We start from the raw sequence: 19,497 nt of genomic DNA, 5'->3' as shown, positions 1-19,497 counted from the left end.
CACCCTGGAAATGTTCGTCCACCCTTGTATAGATCTAAAACGAAATGGCCCATCTTTTAAAGAGTTTGACTATTATTTTTGTTGACATTTATATTCTTTGTGTATATATTTTACAGATATCGTATTCTTTACGCCGATCACAATTTTTAAGAAAACAACCATAAAGTTTATACCATTTTTACCTATAAAAGTCCGCTATGTTTGTCATTGGTATTATTTTTGTTGACATTTATATTCTTTGTGTATATATTTTACAGATATCGCATTCTTTACGCCGATTAAAGTTTTTAAGAAAGCAACCATTAAAGTTTATACCTTTTTTACTTATAAAATGCGCTAAGTTTGTCATTTTACGGGTTTCAAACCTTAAAATTCCCCACACACTTAAAATTTCCTGGTCATCCATTTGTGCCCCCTGACCAATTTTATATCGAGATCCCCTGTGAAGTTTTTGGGTGAATGGAAAACCATTTAGTCTCAGTGAAATATATCGTGAAATATTTGAGTTTGTATTGATGATAATCTTCTTTTCTTTTGAATTTAGAAAATTTGAAATTATAAAATCATGATAAAAGTATAAATAATGAAACGAGAACAAGATCACATGGACATTGGAAAACATCACTGAAGCTAGTTCAAGCATTGGAGAATTTATCAGAAATGGTTCTATTGACAATTTGTTGGTAAGAGCGTTCCTTCGATCTTATTGCTTTGAAGCTTATTTACCTGCCTAGAATGATTTAACCTTGGATGGGTTAGTTGTACGAATATCAGTGAAATAAGCTTCCTTTAAGAGATCATTTCTTGACTCTTAAGAGCCATTTTCTGAGAAAGATAGGCAAAAATGGGCAAGGTCAGGAAGTGATATCCTTAGATTTCCCTCATTTTTGGATATTTTGTTCAGCATAGTGAAAAAAACATCCCCTGGAACTTTTTTTCGAAAAATTCCTTCCGGTCGCTGAAATATGGCCCATTGAAATTTCGATCTTTTTGGCTATTTTTGGGTCTGCAAAATGGATGAGCTTCTTTAATTTGATTTTAGCCCATTTTGAGCATAAAGAGGTCATAAAGAGGTTTCTCCATTTCTTGGAAAAATGGGATAAGTTTTACACAAAATATGAAAAACAAGGTTCTGAATATTCTTCGGTGTCTAGAAATCATAGGCCGAAACCACGTTTTCGCCAAATTTTTTCTTCTTTTTGAGATCAAATATCTTACTTGGGCCTCACTTCTACATGTACCAGTTAAGATTTTCAGATAAACAACTATTAAACTTACTGAAATGTTCCCACGGCCCATAATGGCTGCGGCCCTCACTTTGACAAATTTTTTTTTGAAGAATTAGGTGCTATTACCCCCCCCTTTCCATATCTGAAAAGAAATTCAAGGACCCTAGTCTCTTTGAGTCAGAGTAAGCCCTAGAAGTGAGTCTAGTTTAAAGATTTCATGCCTGAAAACCTCTTAGCAATGAGTTGTTTACCCATAGCAACAGCTCTTTAAAAGCTTAGATGAAAGTGCTGCTAAATCTAAAGAAATCACTTTCTCACTTTGCCCGGATCTCTCAGAAAATGGCAATGACCAAATACTCATGGGAACGAATTTTTTCTGTTACTACGCTCTTTTATTTGACAAATCAGCCTTCAGGAACAAATTTTAGTCAATTCGAACGAGTCGATACATTATTTTTGGTCAAGTTTACATTCTGGTCTATAAATACCATTCAGGCCTCGAGGGCCTAATTAGTCTGGTATGATATTTTGCACTTTTTGAGATACAGAAGCATCTAGAAGTGCTTCCAGAAGTGAGAATGAAACACCGTGATACATCGTATTCTTTCTATTACACTTGCATTCAAAGGCTTCGTTATTCAAGCCATTCTGATTTTTATTTCAGCACAATAGAAAGTTGTAAAGAGTCATAAAATATTGATTGCAACACTGTTGGTGTGCAGAATTTTTCGTAATACAATTTGTTGCTGTTCATTGGAATCGATTCATAAAAGAAATGAATTTGATTATATTTCATTCATCTAATCAATCAAAATTTTATTCACAATTCAAAATAATTTTGCTTTGCTTTTTTTTCAAAATGCGCAATCTTTGCAAACGTTAGCTGAGGAAACTGCACAGACTTTCAAAGAAAAACACTTGGAATACTTTAAATACAGTAACATCTTAGTGCTCAAGTCTAACAAGTTATTTGGAGATCAGAACACAATCTTCTTAAGATTATCACGGAATATTGCGGAACTCTATCATCGTCAATGTACTCAGGATCAATGATATATTGATTTTGTGATAAACTTAAAAGTTGAAACCAACGCTGCTCTGTCATGCTCTCGGACAGAAAGAAGAGTTTTGATTTGGCTGAAATCCTCGGTGAATTAAACGAGGATGAACAAGAACCTGGGAAAATCGCTCAAAAACTCCTGGACACAGTTGTCCTCTTTATCTTACAGGCTAAAGGACTAAAGAGCCAAGATGCGAGTACAGGCTATCATGAAATTATGAATGTTAGCGACTATCACATTTTGTACAATTTCTTCAAAACTAGACTAGATATCGCACTCTATGAGCAAGAGAATCTAGAGTCGGTGTCACGGATATTGTATGAACGAGCTAAAGATTTGATCTTGCATTCAGATGGTGTTACAAACGGACAAATGAAAGCCCTGGGTCGCACCTTACTACACGAGGTTATGGGTTACCATAGAGACCATTTCCATAGCGATGACAGTGAGCATGACTGTGGGTGTTTGCTCGTTAAAATGTTAATCAGTTATAACGCTGACGTGAACGCGCAAGACAAATACGGGACGACGCCGTTTCACGAATCAGCGGCGAACCATTGCGAGCGTACCATGAAAATGTTGTTAAGTACAGGACGAGTTGATGTGGCACAAAAAGACTTTGAAGGAGAATCGGCCCTGTTTTATCTAGTAGAAAACATTGTTGATAAAAGCGGGGAAGATGTAGGCCATGATAAATCTTCAGATCTTGTTGTTAAGAGATTGGATGCATGCTTGAGAATGTTGTTAGAAAAGAAGCTAAACTTTAAAGAGCTTGGGAAGAACGGAGATTCAGCTTTTCATCGATTGCTACAAAACTATTACGTCAGTTTACAATTGGTCATCAATTTTGTCGAAATGTGTGGGCCTGCGATCTCATTGAAAAACAAATTTGGATTCACGCCTATTCATGTTTGTGTACGCACGGGGTGCGAAGAGAAGTTCAGTAGAGAGCGTGTCGATATTTTAAGATATCTTTGTATCCTGAGCTGCAAAGAAGATTTAGATGCTGGCGATGTTGCCTTGAAGACGCCACTCATCCATTCCATTATCAACGGAAATAAAACGTTTTGCCGTATCTTATTTTCAAACGGTGCTAACATTGAGCAACCTGATAAACATGGGTTATCTCCATTACATTACGCGTGTATGTGTAGTGATGAGTCCGTAGTTGATACGCTTTTAGATTGCGGAGTTAATGTTCATTTGAGGGACCACGCGGGCGATTTTGCTATCGTTTACGCGGCCGCTCACGGGCGGATGGAGTTGGTAAAGAAACTTTATCCTTTTTACGAACAGTCTAGAGAGCTTCATAACCGCTTGTTAACAGTCGCAGATTTCAACGGCCATCGTAAATGCCATGAGATGCTGAAAATGATTAAGGAATGGGATATTATCGATTTGGAAACTCCCAAGGTTAGTAAAATTACGAAAGTGGAAGTTGAACTACGAGAAGTTGATGCTTGGTTACGTCAGAAACAAGAATATTTACGACGTAATCGACGCCTATATTTCATTACACCGATGGAGAAATTCTACATCCTTCAATCGCTACGTGAAAACGAAAATCATGAAGTTTGTAACGCGATTATCGAGTTGGTTACTCGTATTTCTGAGGAAATCAATGAGCGAAACCAACTCTTTCGTTTTAAACCAGTTTTGGTTGGAAGCATGGCTGAGGAAACCAAAATTGGACAAATCGACTCGTTGGAGTTCCACTGTGAAATGTATGAATTATCACAGAGTCTGGATCTAGCGAAATCGGCCGTCAAGAGTGATAAACAAAACGAAAATGGTAGCCATCCAACGTCTGGGTTTGTCCGTACCTCAATCAACAACCGAGATAATAAAAAGAATATGTCTAATCAAGGAGTGACGGCCCAATCGAAATTAGTCCAAATAATAGATGACATTGCTTATCTATCTTCCTTTAATATGATTCGTGCCTTCACTAAAGCGATCAGCGAGGTTCTATGTGACGAACAAATATGGCAGAACTTACAGTTGTCATGGCACCCGGATACAAAAGAATTAGCTCGCAATACAAGCACTATCGAAGTACATTGGGTGGGTAAAAATTACAAATACAAGAAGATCCTTATTCATTTGATCCCCACTGTGTTTTTAATGGAGGAAGTAAAGCCCTCGACACACTTGGTTAAATTGTTGAAAAATCTTGACAACTTGTCAGAAACTTCACATGCGACACGTTTGATCGCTCAAAATGTAAAAAGTTTTGATGTGGATAGGCCTGATTTATTATGGAAAGTAGATTACACACCATTTGAGCTATCCGTATTTCGTCTTGTACCTGAGAGCGTATTGGAAGGCTACAAACTATCAAAACTTGTCCGAAGCGAACAAGTCTGTCCGAGATTATTCAATCTGACTCATTTTCCAAAACTGTCTCTAAAAGCAAGCGAATACCTACCTACAGATCTGCTTAAGACGTGCTTATTATACGAACTAACATCACGCTTGGAAATTGGAGGGATGGAATATTTGAGGCAGACCGACTCGGTTGGTTGGGCATTTCATATTCTTAATCGAGTAGGAAATTTTTTGGAGAAGACTGAATCGATTCCTGACTTCTTTGACGAAGAAATCGATTTGAATGATGAAAAGTTGGACGAGATTATCATGGCAATTTGTAACATCGGTAAAAGCTGGTTACGTCATCAGTGGGAGGATTTATACCATGGCCGGAAACCACCCCTTGAAAATAAACGTATATTTGCTGATACCTCTTCGCCCAAATTGTAGGAGGATTGATAAAGTATTGGTGTATAATTTAGGTGTTTTTTTTTTTTCGTATTAAAATTTTTCCATTATGAATCTTCTATGGCCAGATACAAATTTCTTTGTTCTCCAGATACAAAATTTCTTTGTTCAACTAATTCGGTTTTGACTTCAGTTTGATTTTTTAACAAGAGTTTTTACATTGAATCAAACCATTCAAATCCTTCCTGTTTTCGACAGCAATTCTTAAATGTCGAACTCTTCTGTGCTTAATTGTAGGTGGAGTTACTTTGCAATGTTTTGGAAAAAAATCACCCCAATAGCATTTTATAATGACCACCAGCTGATTTTCACCCAGAGTACCCCTAGAGTCTACTTCTGACTGAACTTTGCTTCCTGATGATTTTGATGGCGTTGAGTTTAGTTAAGTGGAATCTTGAATTTTTCACTATCGTTTTCAAAAATTATGAGAAAACAACAAATCAATAAAATATATTCTAAAACCCCATCAAAGTTTATTAAAACTATTAAACTATAATAAAAACATGAAAATACCTGAAAATATCTGAAAAAGAATTGCTCTATTGGTCATGCTTTCTGTTTGGTTTTCTCCAAAAAAGGACTGGATCTAGTGGCATGTATTTGCTACCACCTCAAGCAAAGCCAAAAAATGGGAGCCTGACAGATTACACCGAGCTACTTATCAGCGCCATCCCGTCTATCAAAAAAGCCAAAGTGGACCCCGGGCTAGAGTACCCTCTGCTTTTTCCGCCCCCTTACAATTAAGCACAGAAGAATAGCTTGGGAATCCAAGCAGTAAACTTCGTTCAATTTTTTATTTTTGACGTTTTTATTGCTAAAATGTTAGAACTTTGTAATCAGAGGAAATTTTGTTCTAAAATGTCGAGCTTTGATTCCCATATCGAACGAAGAATCCACTTTGTGTTTAATCATGATGCCATCATATGTCAAAACATTATTTTCTATTACAGTGTCACTTTAAACGCCTTCTCTCTTGACAGTATAACAGTATATGTAAATTATTTATACAGAGACACGATTTGTAATCTCTATTCTCACATATTAATTAGAAATACATGCTTTAAAACAGAGAAAAATTCTTAATCTGCCTCGTCTTGGTATGACTTCATATTATAATACATCGTATGTAGAAAGTGTATCTCTTTTAAAAAACCTCAAGAAATGAGAAAGAAAAATAACTTGTGATAACAAACTATTACTTCTGAAATAAATAAAGTGTGCGAGTTATGAGTTGGTTGCTACAATTTTTAGCGTTGTTTTGTATATTATGCTCAGTAAAAGGTCAGTGGATATTTTTTAGTAAGTTTGAAAGTTAAAGGGGAGATTGATTTTTAAGTAAACACGATATCTTAGCATACGGTACTACTTCGGATAAATGATCCCTCCTTCGAATAAACACCTCTCCTTAAAGGAAAGAATTGATATCTTCGTATAACCGTATAATACGAATAAAACCCCCTTCGAGTAAACGCCTGGATATCTAGGCTGAAAGCTTTTTATTTCATTTTTGATGTTTCTGGTTTACCGCCTCGTATTCGTAAAGCGATGATTTGCATTCCAATACCAGAAGGCAGCGCATGCGTTCTTTATCAATTTAGATATTGCGTGAAGCTAAAAACTTGCCGACCCTTGGTTTACAAGCATCTAGGTAGAGGCCACTCTTGGAGGGGCGTTTATTTGAAACAAGTAGCATTAAGTCATATCATAAAAAGGGTAAAACTTTGGGTTAATAATTGTATTCTTTCAGTACATTCAAACTAATTCGACCGATTTTTTCATCTCCAAAAATTGAACTGAAAGAAAACGAAAAGGCAAAATAAGGTTTTTAGTCACTTTATTATAGTCCAGGAAAAAATGGCCAAAAACCCACCTTGAACGGAACTTTGTGAACCATGGTTTTTTACCTTCCTATGTACCTATAGATCACGGTTTGGGATGGTTTTCAGGCTGAATAGGTGATAAAACCCTAAAATTTGACCTAAAACGGGGTCTTTTGCTCAATCAAGGGTCCCCCCTTTACTAGTCGATTTTTCAAAGTGCTCAAATGAACAAACTTTTGTGCTAATCTGATAGAGCTCGAAGTGCTGAGCAAGAAAATGGGGTCAAATGCTTGGTTTTGAACATCCGTTGCGGAGCTAGGGCCCGCCAAAGTCGTCAAAATGGCCATTTTAGCCCTTTTTCTGCTGACGTCAGCATTTTTCCTTCAAATTTTTAGGCATTTCTGACACTTTCGCTGGATAGCCCTGAAAGAGTACTTCAAGAAAATGGTATGGTTTGTTGGGTTACAAATTGTAGATCTCGAGATAATTCAGTTGGAAGTTCTTTGAAAAGTGCAAATTTTTGCTGACTCAGCACTTTTTATGGGATTTGTAAGATCTATAAATGGGATTATCTCTAGATCTACAATTTGTAACCCAACAAACCATACCATTTTCTTGCTGAAGTACTCTTTCAGGGCTATCCAGCGAAAGTGTCAGAAATGCCTTAAAATTTGAAGGAAAATGCTGACGTCAGCAGAAAAAGGGCTAAAACGGCCATTTTGACGACTTTGGCGGGCCCTAGCTCCGCAACGGATGTTCAAAACCAAGCATTTGACCCCATTTTCTTGCTCAGCACTTCGAGCTCTATCAGATTAGCACAAAAGTTTGTTCATTTGAGCACTTTGAAAAATCGACTAGTAAAGGGGGGACCCTTGATTGAGCAAAAGACCCCGTTTTAGGTCAAATTTTAGGGTTTTATCACCTATTCAGCCTGAAAACCATCCCAAACCGTGATCTATAGGTACATAGGAAGCTAAAAAACCATGGTTCACAAAGTTCCGTTCAAGGTGGGTTTTTGGCCATTTTTTCCTGGACTATTAAAGTCGCCTTGCTTAAAGATTATTCAATGAACGCTCTCTTCATCCAAACGCCCCCTTGGACAAACGCTCCCCCCCCTAGAATCCACGAGATTTGATAACCGCCTGGGGGGTTCATTCAAAGTAATACGGTATCCAGTTATTCAAGAGCATTGTACATCGAGGTCATTTTATCAGAATTTAACCAAATAATGAATTAATATTTTACGATCCTCTATTCACGTCATTGAACTTTTTAGCCAAAAGCACCAAGCCTAAACAAAAGATCATATCCAATGGGGACTGGGTAATACCATTACATGACGTCACCAGTACAAATGCAGACGTCATCAAATCAGCATGCAAAGAAGGGGATGACAGAGAAAATATCATGGATGAGATCTACCGCATCAATTCTTGCAAAGGTACGAAAAGAGATCACCATCTTCGTTGGGAAACACACTAATTACTCTTTGTATAGTGCACTCAATTTTATATGTGTAACTACTCAATTTTAATTGTTTTTAATATAATGTAAAACTTTTCACTTGAAAGTCGTTAACGATAATCTAAATGAAAATGAACAGGCTATAACTCCCACTTCTTCAGTTCGCCGATCTGTTGAAATCGATAAAGCACCCCTAGGAACTAACTTTTGTAGAACTTATTTTCGCTCTGCCACGGGCACAAAGTAGATGCTTTATGCGGAATTTATTTTTGCGATAGACAGTTCCCGCTAGTTCCCACGCTAATAAGTTCCCTTTAATGCATGACGGTCTGTAGTGAAACAATAATAAGTTTAGTCATCTATTGACCACTAACCCCCACCCCCAGACTGTATAACCATAGAGAAAGCTTTTAAACTGAAACATCCTAAAATATATTGTTTAGATGCACACATTGCAGAACATCTTTTTGAATTCGACGTCAAGTCCGACAATCCATCAACAGCAGAACACAGAGGACGTCACAGAAGGGCTGCTATATACGACGAAGAATATGAATGGGAACAAAACTCCAATGGAATGGTTTATATTCCGTATCTCATTGGAAGTGACGTTGGTAAGAATTGAATTCTAATATAATGGCTTCTTCTGATTCCATAGTCCTTAGCCAAAGCAACAAATTCTTAAACCAAACTCTTTTCAAATTGGGGATATCCAAGTTTTAAGCTTTGAACATTTTAACAAGTTTTGCTTACATATACTAAATCTTTTGAGGGCATTTTGACACGCCTTCTTCTTGTCTTCTCAGGACAAATTTTCTCTTTTCGGAACCATTTTAAACAATGCTACTTTATGAATTGAGCAAACATTAAAGACAAATATTGGATGCAAAAATGATTGAATTTGAAAAATTTTCTTCAAATGAAGATTTTTAAATTTTTATTTTAAAAATTACGAAAAATTCTGAAGAAGATTCAAGAAATGATGAAAATCGCTAATTTTAGTAGCAATGTACTAAATTTCTCAAATTTTTGACTGCATGCCACCTTTTTGGTATTTCAGTATCCCATGGTACTAAACATATAGTATTTAGCACAAAAAGAAAGGAAATCTTCTCAAAAGTATATGTGCTTCTCCTTGCTGCATTGTCACTTTTTGATGATAATAAGAAAGATAGGCCCTCCTGTCGCTCCTGTTTCTAACTTCCGTCTAGTAAGGCTCCACAGAATTTTGTTCTCGCTTCTCTCTCATATATTGCCTGTCTCCTAATAGTGGATAGGTAATATGCCATAAGAATCCCTGTTTTAATGTATAATATGTTTCTTTCAATGCATAAATCCAGCATTTATAAGCTTTGTTTTCCTATCGTATCAGCGCCAATAGTACGAGGTGTAATGGCAGCAGCTATCCAAGACTTCAACCAGTACACATGCATTCGTTTTGTACCCCGACAAAGTGAAAGTGATTTTGTTTACATCTTTACCTCTGGGTTTGGGTACGTATCATTTGTTTCTTAATCTACTTGATACCAGTGCCGTAGGAAGCATTTTCATATTGGGGGGGCTGAAGTTTAGTGACACCGCGAGGGCCAACCATGGTTTGGGCCGAGGGGGGAAATTTTGAAAATTTGAGCTCTAGATTGCTTAAAAATACACTCAAAACATGCACATAAAGACAATTATGATAAATTAAAAAAGAAAAACTTTGCATTTTGCAAAATAACCATTTTTGAAAAAATTATTGGGGGGCATAGCCCCCCCCCCTTGCCCCCCAGTTGCTACGGCACTGCTTGATACAATCTTTTGTTATCAAATAAAAGTAATACCGCCTTAAGTTGGCGAGAGGCTATACCAATAAAATTCAAAAGTGAAAATGAAGAATTTTGAGATTTCCATGATATGATTATGTCAGGTTCTGTATTGAGAACCAACTGTCTTATGTGCTATACTACCTTCCTGAGACACATCAAGTGCGTTTATCCGGCATGAACCACTAGGGAACAAGGTCAGGGTACTCACCTCGTGGAATCGACACCTAGCACATTCACTCACCAAGTGAATCGCAGCACCGAGTGAGAGTCGAACCTCCGCCTCCTGGACGGCAGTCAAGACTACACTACTTCACTACTATATTTCATTTCTTATTTCAGTTGTTATGCCAACGTTGGTAAGCAGAAAGGATTGACACAAGTTTCTTTGGACGAAATATGTGGACAGAAAGGTATTGCACTTCACGAATTGATGCATGTCCTGGGTTTCAGACATGAACAAGGTAGAAGAGATCGCGGACGATATATCACTATACATTATGATCGTATTAAGCCAGGTAAGTCGTTTATTCTGTTTGATATTTGTTGTCCAGTATCAATAATATACTGCTTCTCTTTGATGTTTCTCCTTCTAATAATTTCTTCCATTTGAAAGTTAAAACTGAGTTTATATATGTGTGTTTTTCTGCGACGGAGACGGTAAGGTTCTTATTTGACTAGATTCTGACCAGCTGAAGACGACGGTAAATCAACACTTTTGCCGTCCCGAATCGCTTAAGTCACTTTACCGTCCTCAAAAACGTAAATACATAACTTGCTAAAACATTGCTGTGGGAGGTATTACATATATGTTGAGAGGCTGTTACAACATATCTAGGCGTGTCCAATGAATCCGAAATGGACTAATCACATGTTCTTCAATGTAGGAAGGGTTCTTTGTCCGCAAAGAGTTTACCAGCTGTTTCAGTTAGCATGACTTTCTTCTGCTCTTTAAGCTATCTTGCTCACTGTCTACATGCCATTTGATCAATGGGCAATTTGTAGGTGTACCTCCCTTTCTTTTTCTTGAGGCACGTAAGCCGGTCCTGTAGCTCGTATCGATTGAGCTTTGCTTAGCTCGTCTTTGCCATCAGTTTTGATGATAGATTCATGCCGTTGTTACGGAAGCAGTTTTGTTTAAGGTATTACAAAGTTTCAAAGGAATTACAAAGATTGAGAGGCGCTGCAAAGCGTGAGAGACGTTACAAATTTTGAAAGGTACACCAAAGTTTTAGAATCTTACAAAACTGGAATAGTTTTACAAAGGTTGAAAGTATTACAAAATTTCAGAAAAATTACAAAGATTGTGAGGTGTCATAAAGCTTTACAAACCGTGAGAGGTATTACAAATTTTGAAAGATTTTATAAAAGAGATGTTACAATTTTTGAGAGATAATAAAAAGTGAGCGGTATTACAAATTTTGAAAGGTATTACAAATTTTGAAAGATATTACAAATTTTGAAAGGTATTATAAATTTTGAAAGGTAATTTAAATTTTGAAAGGTATTACAAATTTTGAAAGGTATTACAAATTTTGAAAGGTATTACAAATTTTGAAAGGTATTTCAAATTTTGAAAGGTATTACAAATTTTGAAAAGTATTACAAATTTTGAAAGGTATTACAAATTTTGAAAGGTATTACAAATTTTGAAAGGTATTACAAATTTTGAAAGGTATTACAAATTTTGAAAGGTATTACAAATTTTGAAAGGTATTACAAATTTTGAAAGGTATTACAAATTTTGAAAGGTACTACAAATTTTGAAAGATATTACAAATTTTGAAAGGTACTACAAATTTTGAAAGGTATTACAAATTTTGAAAGGTATTACAAATTTTGAAAGGTATTACAAATTTTGAAAGGTATTACAAATTTTGAAAAGTATTACAAATTTGAAAGGTATTACAAATTTGAAAGGTATTACAAATTTTGAAAGGTATTACAAATTTTGAAAGGTATTACAAATTTGAAAGGTATTACAAATTTTGAAAGGTATTACAAATTTTGAAAGGTATTACAAATTTTGAAAGGTATTACAAATTTTGAAAGGTATTACAAATTTTGAAAGGTATTACAAATTTTGAAAAGTATTACAAATTTTGAAAGGTATTACAAATTTTGAAAGGTATTACAAATTTTGAAAGGTATTACAAATTTTGAAAGGTATTACAAATTTTGAAAGGTATTACAAATTTTGAAAGGTATTACAAATTTTGAAAGGTATTACAAATTTTGAAAGGTATTACAAATTTTGAAAGTTATTACTAATTTTGAAAGTTATTACAAATTTTGAAAGGTATTACAATTTTGAAAGGTATTACAAATTTGAAAGGTATTACAAATTTTGAAAGGTATTACAAATTTTGAAAGTTATTACTAATTTTGAAAGTTATTACAAATTTTGAAAGGTATTACAAATTTTGAAAGGTATTACAAATTTTGAAAGGTATTACAAATTTTGAAAGTATTATAGATTTTGAAAGGTATTACAAATTTTGAAAGGTATTACAAATTTTGAAAGGTATCACAAAGTATCAAAATAATAAAAATGTTTAATAGGTATTACAAAATGTGGCAGGTGTATTATATGGTGTGTTATATAAAGTGCAAGAAGACGTAACAAAGTTTGCGAGATATTACGAATTACGTAGTAGCCAGTAGATATGAATCTTCTTGTTGTCGTGTTTGAAAACAATATGTTGATTTCCGGATTTTTATTTCTTTTTGTAAATATGATATTTGACGTCAAAATACATAATAACGCTGATTTTTTAAACACTCCTATAAACCTTAAAACAGGTAGCGCTACACAGGCTTTACTTCTCATCCAAATGTTTTTTCTCTAGCCCCTTATGGTCATTTTTAAACTCGATGCAACAACAAGGTAGAAGTTTGATCGTCTTAATTTGGTGTAATACTATATTTAATAAAACTGTGTTAGGAATAATGACCGTTCAAGTGCCTACTTTCGATGAGATAACATCTTAAGCTTTTCGAGCTAGGTTAAGCTAATAATGTGTAAACGTTTTTCATAGAATATCGGAATCAGTTCACTTTGGACGAATATGGAAAATATGTTGTTTATGGTACTGAGTATGATGGACAAAGCTTAATGCATTACGGAAAGTGAGTTTTACTCTCCTGGCGCTGGTTTTTTCCCCGGCCGGGGTGGTGCAACATTTTTTAGCTAAATTAATAAAATTTTACAGACTGGAGCAATTTTTCCCCGATAAGATATATCCTTATAAATCATTCAATTGTGATTTCTTGGTGTTTGTGATTTCTTGGTGTTTGTGTTGATTAGAGTACCTTTTAAGATGGGAAAATATTAGGCTGCTTGCATCCTCTAACGAATTCGTGCATCTTTTTATACTACCTGCGATTTTGTAGAGGTCTGCGATTCAGACTAGGAAAATATAAAATAGTCTTTTCGATCGTTTTATCGGAGAGGTATGTCATCCTTATACTCAAGATGGATGAAGATTGAAATCTTTTAAGAAGAAATTTTAAGCTGTTTTGAGGAATTTTACCTTGTGAATATTTTCTCCATTCCAGCCGTGTTGGAGGACTTACACCAGACCTGGTCACAATCAGTTCAAAGGTTGACCCTTCTCAAACGTTCGGTCAACGGAACGGATTCTCAACGCTCGATTTACGGGAGATCAATTTGAAGTATAAATGTGGAAAACAATATGTCAATTACGATTGATGATATGTATAATATAATCGAGAAAAAACCCGCATTTGCAAGATGGATTGGGTGATAAACCCTTACGTATATAATACATGATGACCTGCAGCGATTCGGGGTGCACGTTTTTTTGTAAGAACAAACTAAATAAGAACATAAGGCTAACAATGGCTAAAAATGCACATAAAATGGTGAAAATAAGAAGTTATTAAGAACATTTTTAGGTTTTAAAACTCAAAAATTTAAGAATATCTGAAAGCTTCAAAAATTTTAGATGTTCTTATAAAAAAAACGTGTATGTAACCCGGGCACATTATGTCATCAGTACAACATCCAGAAAAGTTATTGACAATTGGATTTTTGGGCGTCTTTTCTGTTTGGTATTATTGGAGTTTATTAATCTAATTTAGGATGGTATCATTTGTAATAAAGTGCATAAAAATTCGTAATTTAGTATGGTATCATTTGTAATAAAGTGCATAAAAATTCGTAATTTAGTATGGTATCATTTGTAATAAAGTGCATAAAAATTCGTAATTTAGTATGGTATCATTTGTAATAAAGTGCATAAAAATTCGTAATTTAGTATGGTATCATTTTCTAATAAAGTGCATAAAAATTCGTAATTTAGTATGGTATCATTTGTAATAAAGTGCATAAAAATTCACAATGTTTAAATCGTTTATGTCCGAATTTTTCTAAAAGGCTGTAATAGAGGCCCTATATTTTTAGAAGCTATTTTCCTTATTACGAATGGCTCACCCAATATCTAACCGTACAACCTTAGAAAATTAAACCTGGTATGATTTCTCTCCGAAAAAGTAGCTTTAATCATCGGGGACAGCTTTGAAATTACCATATATGTGATATATATTGCAGTTTTACATTCTCATTTTCAGGAAAAATATATAATTGATGATATGAATAAAAAGATGAAATTAAAAAAAATTAGATAATGTTTGGCTAAATGAAGGAAACCTCAAGATACTTTTGTAGAAGTCATCTCCTTTGGAGTATTTAAAGTCAAGATTATGTCATATCGAAACCAGGTTGGTATTTTTATTTTCCAAGCTCAACATTTTATTCTGGTAACATAGTACTAATCGCTCATAACCTGGAAGGGAGTACTACTCGATTTGAAATCGACTGTATGGTATATGCAATTTTGAACCCCTTACATTGCAGAAGAAAATTTGCAAATATGGGCATATTTGAGCAAAATATAGGCCCTCTTGGAGTCGCACTAGTCATGCCACACCTATATGTATATTGAGCGCTCTCCCGCTCTAGACTAGAGTCTTCTTGACTGAACTTTACTTTCTGATGGTTTCCTATAGCCCTGTGAAGTGATCTTACTAGCCCCATCCAGTCTATTTAAAAACCATAAGTGGTCCCAGGCTACCCCCGCTCTCCCAATCTGGACTTAACCCTGGAAATTACACTGGAACATTTTAGAGAAATATTGAAACCATAACTGATTATTCTTTTCAGATGAGATTTGTTGACAGACGAGAAGGTTTCGACAATGGAAAATCTCTTTCGATGAAATCGCTGGACAGAAAATTATTGCACTCTTGGAATTAGCGTTCCTTCTACGTTTATCCTACAACCCTGAATGGGAGAAGTGTGTGGACGATACATCATAATACATCATGATCGTATCAAGGTACAGTTTTCAGCTTTTTATATGAGAGTCTCGAAATTTTAGTAACACTACTGTAATTTCAAGTTTTTTGTGGCCTAGTTTTTTCATTGCTAAGTTCGTGAAACAAAATAAATAAACGAAATAATCTATAAAGGATTGTGCTGTATTCGATCAAGTTTCATAGGTTTTAAACCACCACTCATAACTTGAAATACACTTACAAATTAAAAACCAAGCAAAAAAAGATTACCTTTCCTTGAAAGGTTTTTCACACAAGTCATGGTTCATATCCGTGTTAGAGAAAATTGTTTAACAACCATAACTCATAACTTCTTGAAATCCACTTACAAATTAAAAACCAAGCCAAAAAAAGGCTAACTTCCCTTGAGAAGTGTTTCACAAAAGTCTTACTTCACTCTTTTATGATTTATTAACCATCGCTCATAACTTGTTGAAACCATTAGCAAAGAAAAGCAAGCCAAAAAAGGCTAGATTCCCTTGAGAAATGTTTCACACAAGTCTTAGTTCATCTGTGTTGGATGAAATCGTTTATCAACCATCGATCATAACTTGTTAAAATACACTTAAAGAAAAAAGGCAAACCGAAAAAAAGCTTACCTTCCATTGATAAATGTTTCACAAAAGTCATGGTTCATCCGTGTAAAATGAAATAGTTTATCGACCATAACTCATAACTTGTTCAAAACCATATACAAGAAAAAAAAAAGCCAAAAAATGCTAGATTTCCTTGAGAAATGTTTCACACGAGTCATAGTTCATCTGTGTTGGATGAAATCGCTTATCGACCATCACTCATAACTTGTTGAAATACACTTAAAAATTAAAAACCAAGCCAAAAAGGCTAGATTTCCTTAAAATGTTTTTCTCACAAGTCATACTTCATCCTAGACTAGTAAACTAGTCGGTTATTACTTATAACCTTATAATAAAACTGCCAATCACAAATAATGTAAACACCAATTAAACATTCAGCGCACGCGAGAGAAAAGGAAAATAACTCAGAAATTCAGAAAAGAGACGCAACTTCACCCCTTCCATTCTTTTTATTCGGAGCTTGAATTTTTGTATATGGGTCTGTTTTCAACGATTAGTTTACTAGTCTAATTCCATCCGTGATGAAATCGTTTATCAACCATCGCACCTAACTTGTTGAAATACACTTACAAAGACAAGGCAAGCCAGAAAAATGGCTAACTTCTCTTTAGAAATGTTTCAGACAAGTCTTAATTCATCTTTAATGTTGAATCTATATACCACCCAATTTCTTGAACCACAGTTTACGAAAAAGAGGGGCACGTCAAAAAAGGTTAAGTTCTTTGGATGTATCGTACAGTTCATATTTTGCAATTATAAGATGAATATTTCATACTATCTTCAAACACTTAACGAAAGTCAAAGCAAGCCAAAAAGGTTACCTTTTCTTGAAAAGTGTTTGAAAACAACCGTAATGCACTCTTACGTATTAGTTAACTTTTTTGGAAAATGTGCTTCACACAAGTATATTTCACTTTTGTAAGATGAACGCGGCTTCAACAATCCCTCGTAATTTCTTGAAACGCAATATTCTTGATTTTCTTGAAAATTGTTTTTGCGTTAAATTCTGAAAAAACATTGCGTGAATGAATGTGAATATTAGATCTGCTGGTGACTTTCTATAAAGGGATATCTAAATGTACTCCAAAAACTGGTTTTAATGGCATATATCTTGTTAGACGATGGTATCGTCCGTTAGAGGGTCAGTAAACGCGTAAAAATACATATACGCAAAGTCAGGGCGTCAGGGCGGTTTACGGGAAAAAAGTGGCGGTAGAGTTTGGAAGAAACTGTAAAAAACACCGCAACCACTGCTTACTCCGCGCCCCGGGCTAACCACATAGTTTCTACCCCCCCTACATTTAGGGGGGGTGGGTCTTGGGTTTTGATGAACCAAAAGCAAGGAGGGTGTTAAAAGTATGACTTTCCTAAGGGGGTTGTCAGTTAAGGGGGGTCTTCTTACCTAAGGGGGGTCTTCTTACCTAAGGGGGGTCTTCTTAGATAAGGGGGATCTTCCTTGAATTATGCGAAATTCCAATTTTTTCATTTATACTGATTTTCTAAGGTGGGTGTAAAATTTTAAATGAATTTCCCAAGGGGGTCCTCTTACCTAAGGGGGGGGGGGTCTTGACCCCTCTAGAAACTATGAACTACCGTTTTCCAATTTATCCCACCTTCTAAAACTATTCCCATTTTTAGTGATCTTGTTTTGACGATAGGATCGGGTAATATCTTACGACGTTCCGGTATCAGTATCTCATCTATAAAAGATGAATTGAATAGTTTGTCGTTTACGGACAGGAAAAACCCATGTCTCTCTATCGTCGAACAATTTAAGCATAAAAAGTCATCAACCAACCACCCAGGGTTGGGGTACTTTGCCAAAATGGGACCCGGGTATATGCGAGCCATAAGGGTTAATTTTCGATTTTTGGCTCGGACATACCCGTCACCTCGTACACCTTGTAAATACCCCCCCCCCCGGGACCAAAACTTTGATAAAATTTCAGTCTTCATAATAGCATTTAACCTTCCTCCTATGGCCTCTCTGGATATTTAGAAAAGTTCAAGTAAAGTGCTCAATCGCAAACTCTGCGGACTTTTATCTTCTGATAATTGAAACGTAATAACTGATAATGGTAAGCAACCATACCTGTTTTTCCGATCCAATTATACCACAGCATAAACCGTAAAATCTTCGCGAGAAAGTGACAATTAAGCAAAAGAAAAACAATTTTCATAAATGTTTCCAGGAAGAGACTTTAGCAACAATCAGCAACAATACTTTCAAAACGATACCACGATAATTTTATGCATCTCAAAACAAGTGCATCGATTTACAAAGTGAAAACTTGATTGACTTAAAGAACATTGGAAATACTGACTCATTCGGTAGGATTGCTAAAAGCTTCAGCGAACGGAAGATCCTTCAATAGACAACTTTTTGAAGCTCAAAGGTTTTCTTCAAGGATTTTCCTGATCGCAGAAAGGTATTTTAATGTCAATTTATGTCTTATTCGAAAGAGAGTAGCGAATGGTCCATCCTACATTCAGAGGAACTAGCCTAAAAATACTTGATTAAAATTCTAGGAATCACTACTTGCTACGCTTTAGCTTAACCGTATACGAGTCCTTAAGTTTGTTACAAGAAAAGTCCTAATGGTGCTTAAGCCCGAATTATTTTCCAAAGCTTTATTAAAATTAGGATTTATTAAGATTAAGTAAATAAGTAAGTAAATAAGTAACTATTTATTTACCATTTGAACACTTAAAATACATGAGAGACGGTATCCACAAAATAAAAAGGATGGAGACCGCCTTATAGCCTGGACTAATCATAAAGATGCGGCCACCTAAGTGCAAGTAACAATTGTAAAATACATAAATTATTTCAGTAGATTAATTTGAAAATTTTTATTTATTTACGGATTAAAGATAAGCTGTGGGTAGGGAGTGTGCTCAGTATTCCCTAAGACAGTGAGTAAAGGCAAGAGATTTGACAAAGCTAGAATCAGATGAGCTCAGAGTAATATTTGGATAAGATCGCTGAATACTATTCCATTGTATTATGCAGATTTTAGAAAAAGATTTGTTACCAAAAGTAATGGTATTGTAGGAAGGAACAAAAAGGAGCTTCAATCTTGCTCCTCTGGTACCTTGATTATCGTCACCTTCAGCTTCAAGCTGAACAAATTCAAAAAAATTAAGAAGATCTTGGGGTAATCTATTGTTCAAGAATTTGTGAACAAATGAAATATTAAGAGATTTGACTAGGTCAAAGATTTTAAGATTTTAAGATCAGAAAAGAGCGGAGAAGAAGGACATTGAAAGGAATTAAAAGTCATGAGACGTAAGGCTTTCTTTTGAAGAATAAATATAGGTTTGGATGTGGTGTTTTCAGTGAGGCCCCAGAGCTGACAACCATATTGGAGATGAGAGTGAAATAG

General features: G+C 35.2%; 2 protein-coding genes across 3 annotated transcripts in view; both read left to right on the top strand.

The window, feature by feature from the left end:
* The first annotated feature begins 554 nt into the window (after nt 1-554).
* LOC136801924 (hatching enzyme 1.2-like) lies at nt 555-14,296 on the top strand. 2 transcript variants are annotated; one of them, XM_067058610.1, is made up of 7 exons: nt 555-683; nt 8,165-8,329; nt 8,796-8,966; nt 9,725-9,845; nt 10,500-10,675; nt 13,196-13,286; nt 13,716-14,296. In XM_067058610.1, exons 2-7 carry the CDS (start codon nt 8,296-8,298, stop codon nt 13,867-13,869), a joined length of 747 nt encoding a protein of 248 aa, XP_066914711.1. In that variant the 5' UTR covers nt 555-683; nt 8,165-8,295; the 3' UTR covers nt 13,870-14,296. The 2 variants fall into 2 exon arrangements, with proteins under 2 accessions (XP_066914711.1, XP_066914710.1); XM_067058609.1 differs by lacking the exon at nt 555-683 and adding an exon at nt 6,172-6,349.
* A 454-nt stretch (nt 14,297-14,750) lies between these two features.
* Nucleotides 14,751-19,497, top strand: part of LOC136801922 (uncharacterized) — a 35,591-nt gene continuing 30,844 nt past the window's right edge. Inside the window, exons 1-2 of the mRNA XM_067058608.1 lie at nt 14,751-14,900; nt 15,343-15,517. The gene's annotated coding sequence lies outside the window, so the exon portion shown is untranslated. The remainder of the gene's footprint in view (nt 14,901-15,342; nt 15,518-19,497) is intronic.

This window comes from Clytia hemisphaerica, unplaced genomic scaffold (assembly GCF_902728285.1).
Source record: "Clytia hemisphaerica strain Z4C2 unplaced genomic scaffold, Clytia hemisphaerica genome assembly, whole genome shotgun sequence".
Taxonomy (NCBI): Eukaryota; Metazoa; Cnidaria; class Hydrozoa; order Leptothecata; family Clytiidae; genus Clytia; species Clytia hemisphaerica.
The sequence above is the reverse complement of the archived record's forward strand: the minus strand, read 5'-3'. Positions and strand labels throughout refer to the sequence as shown.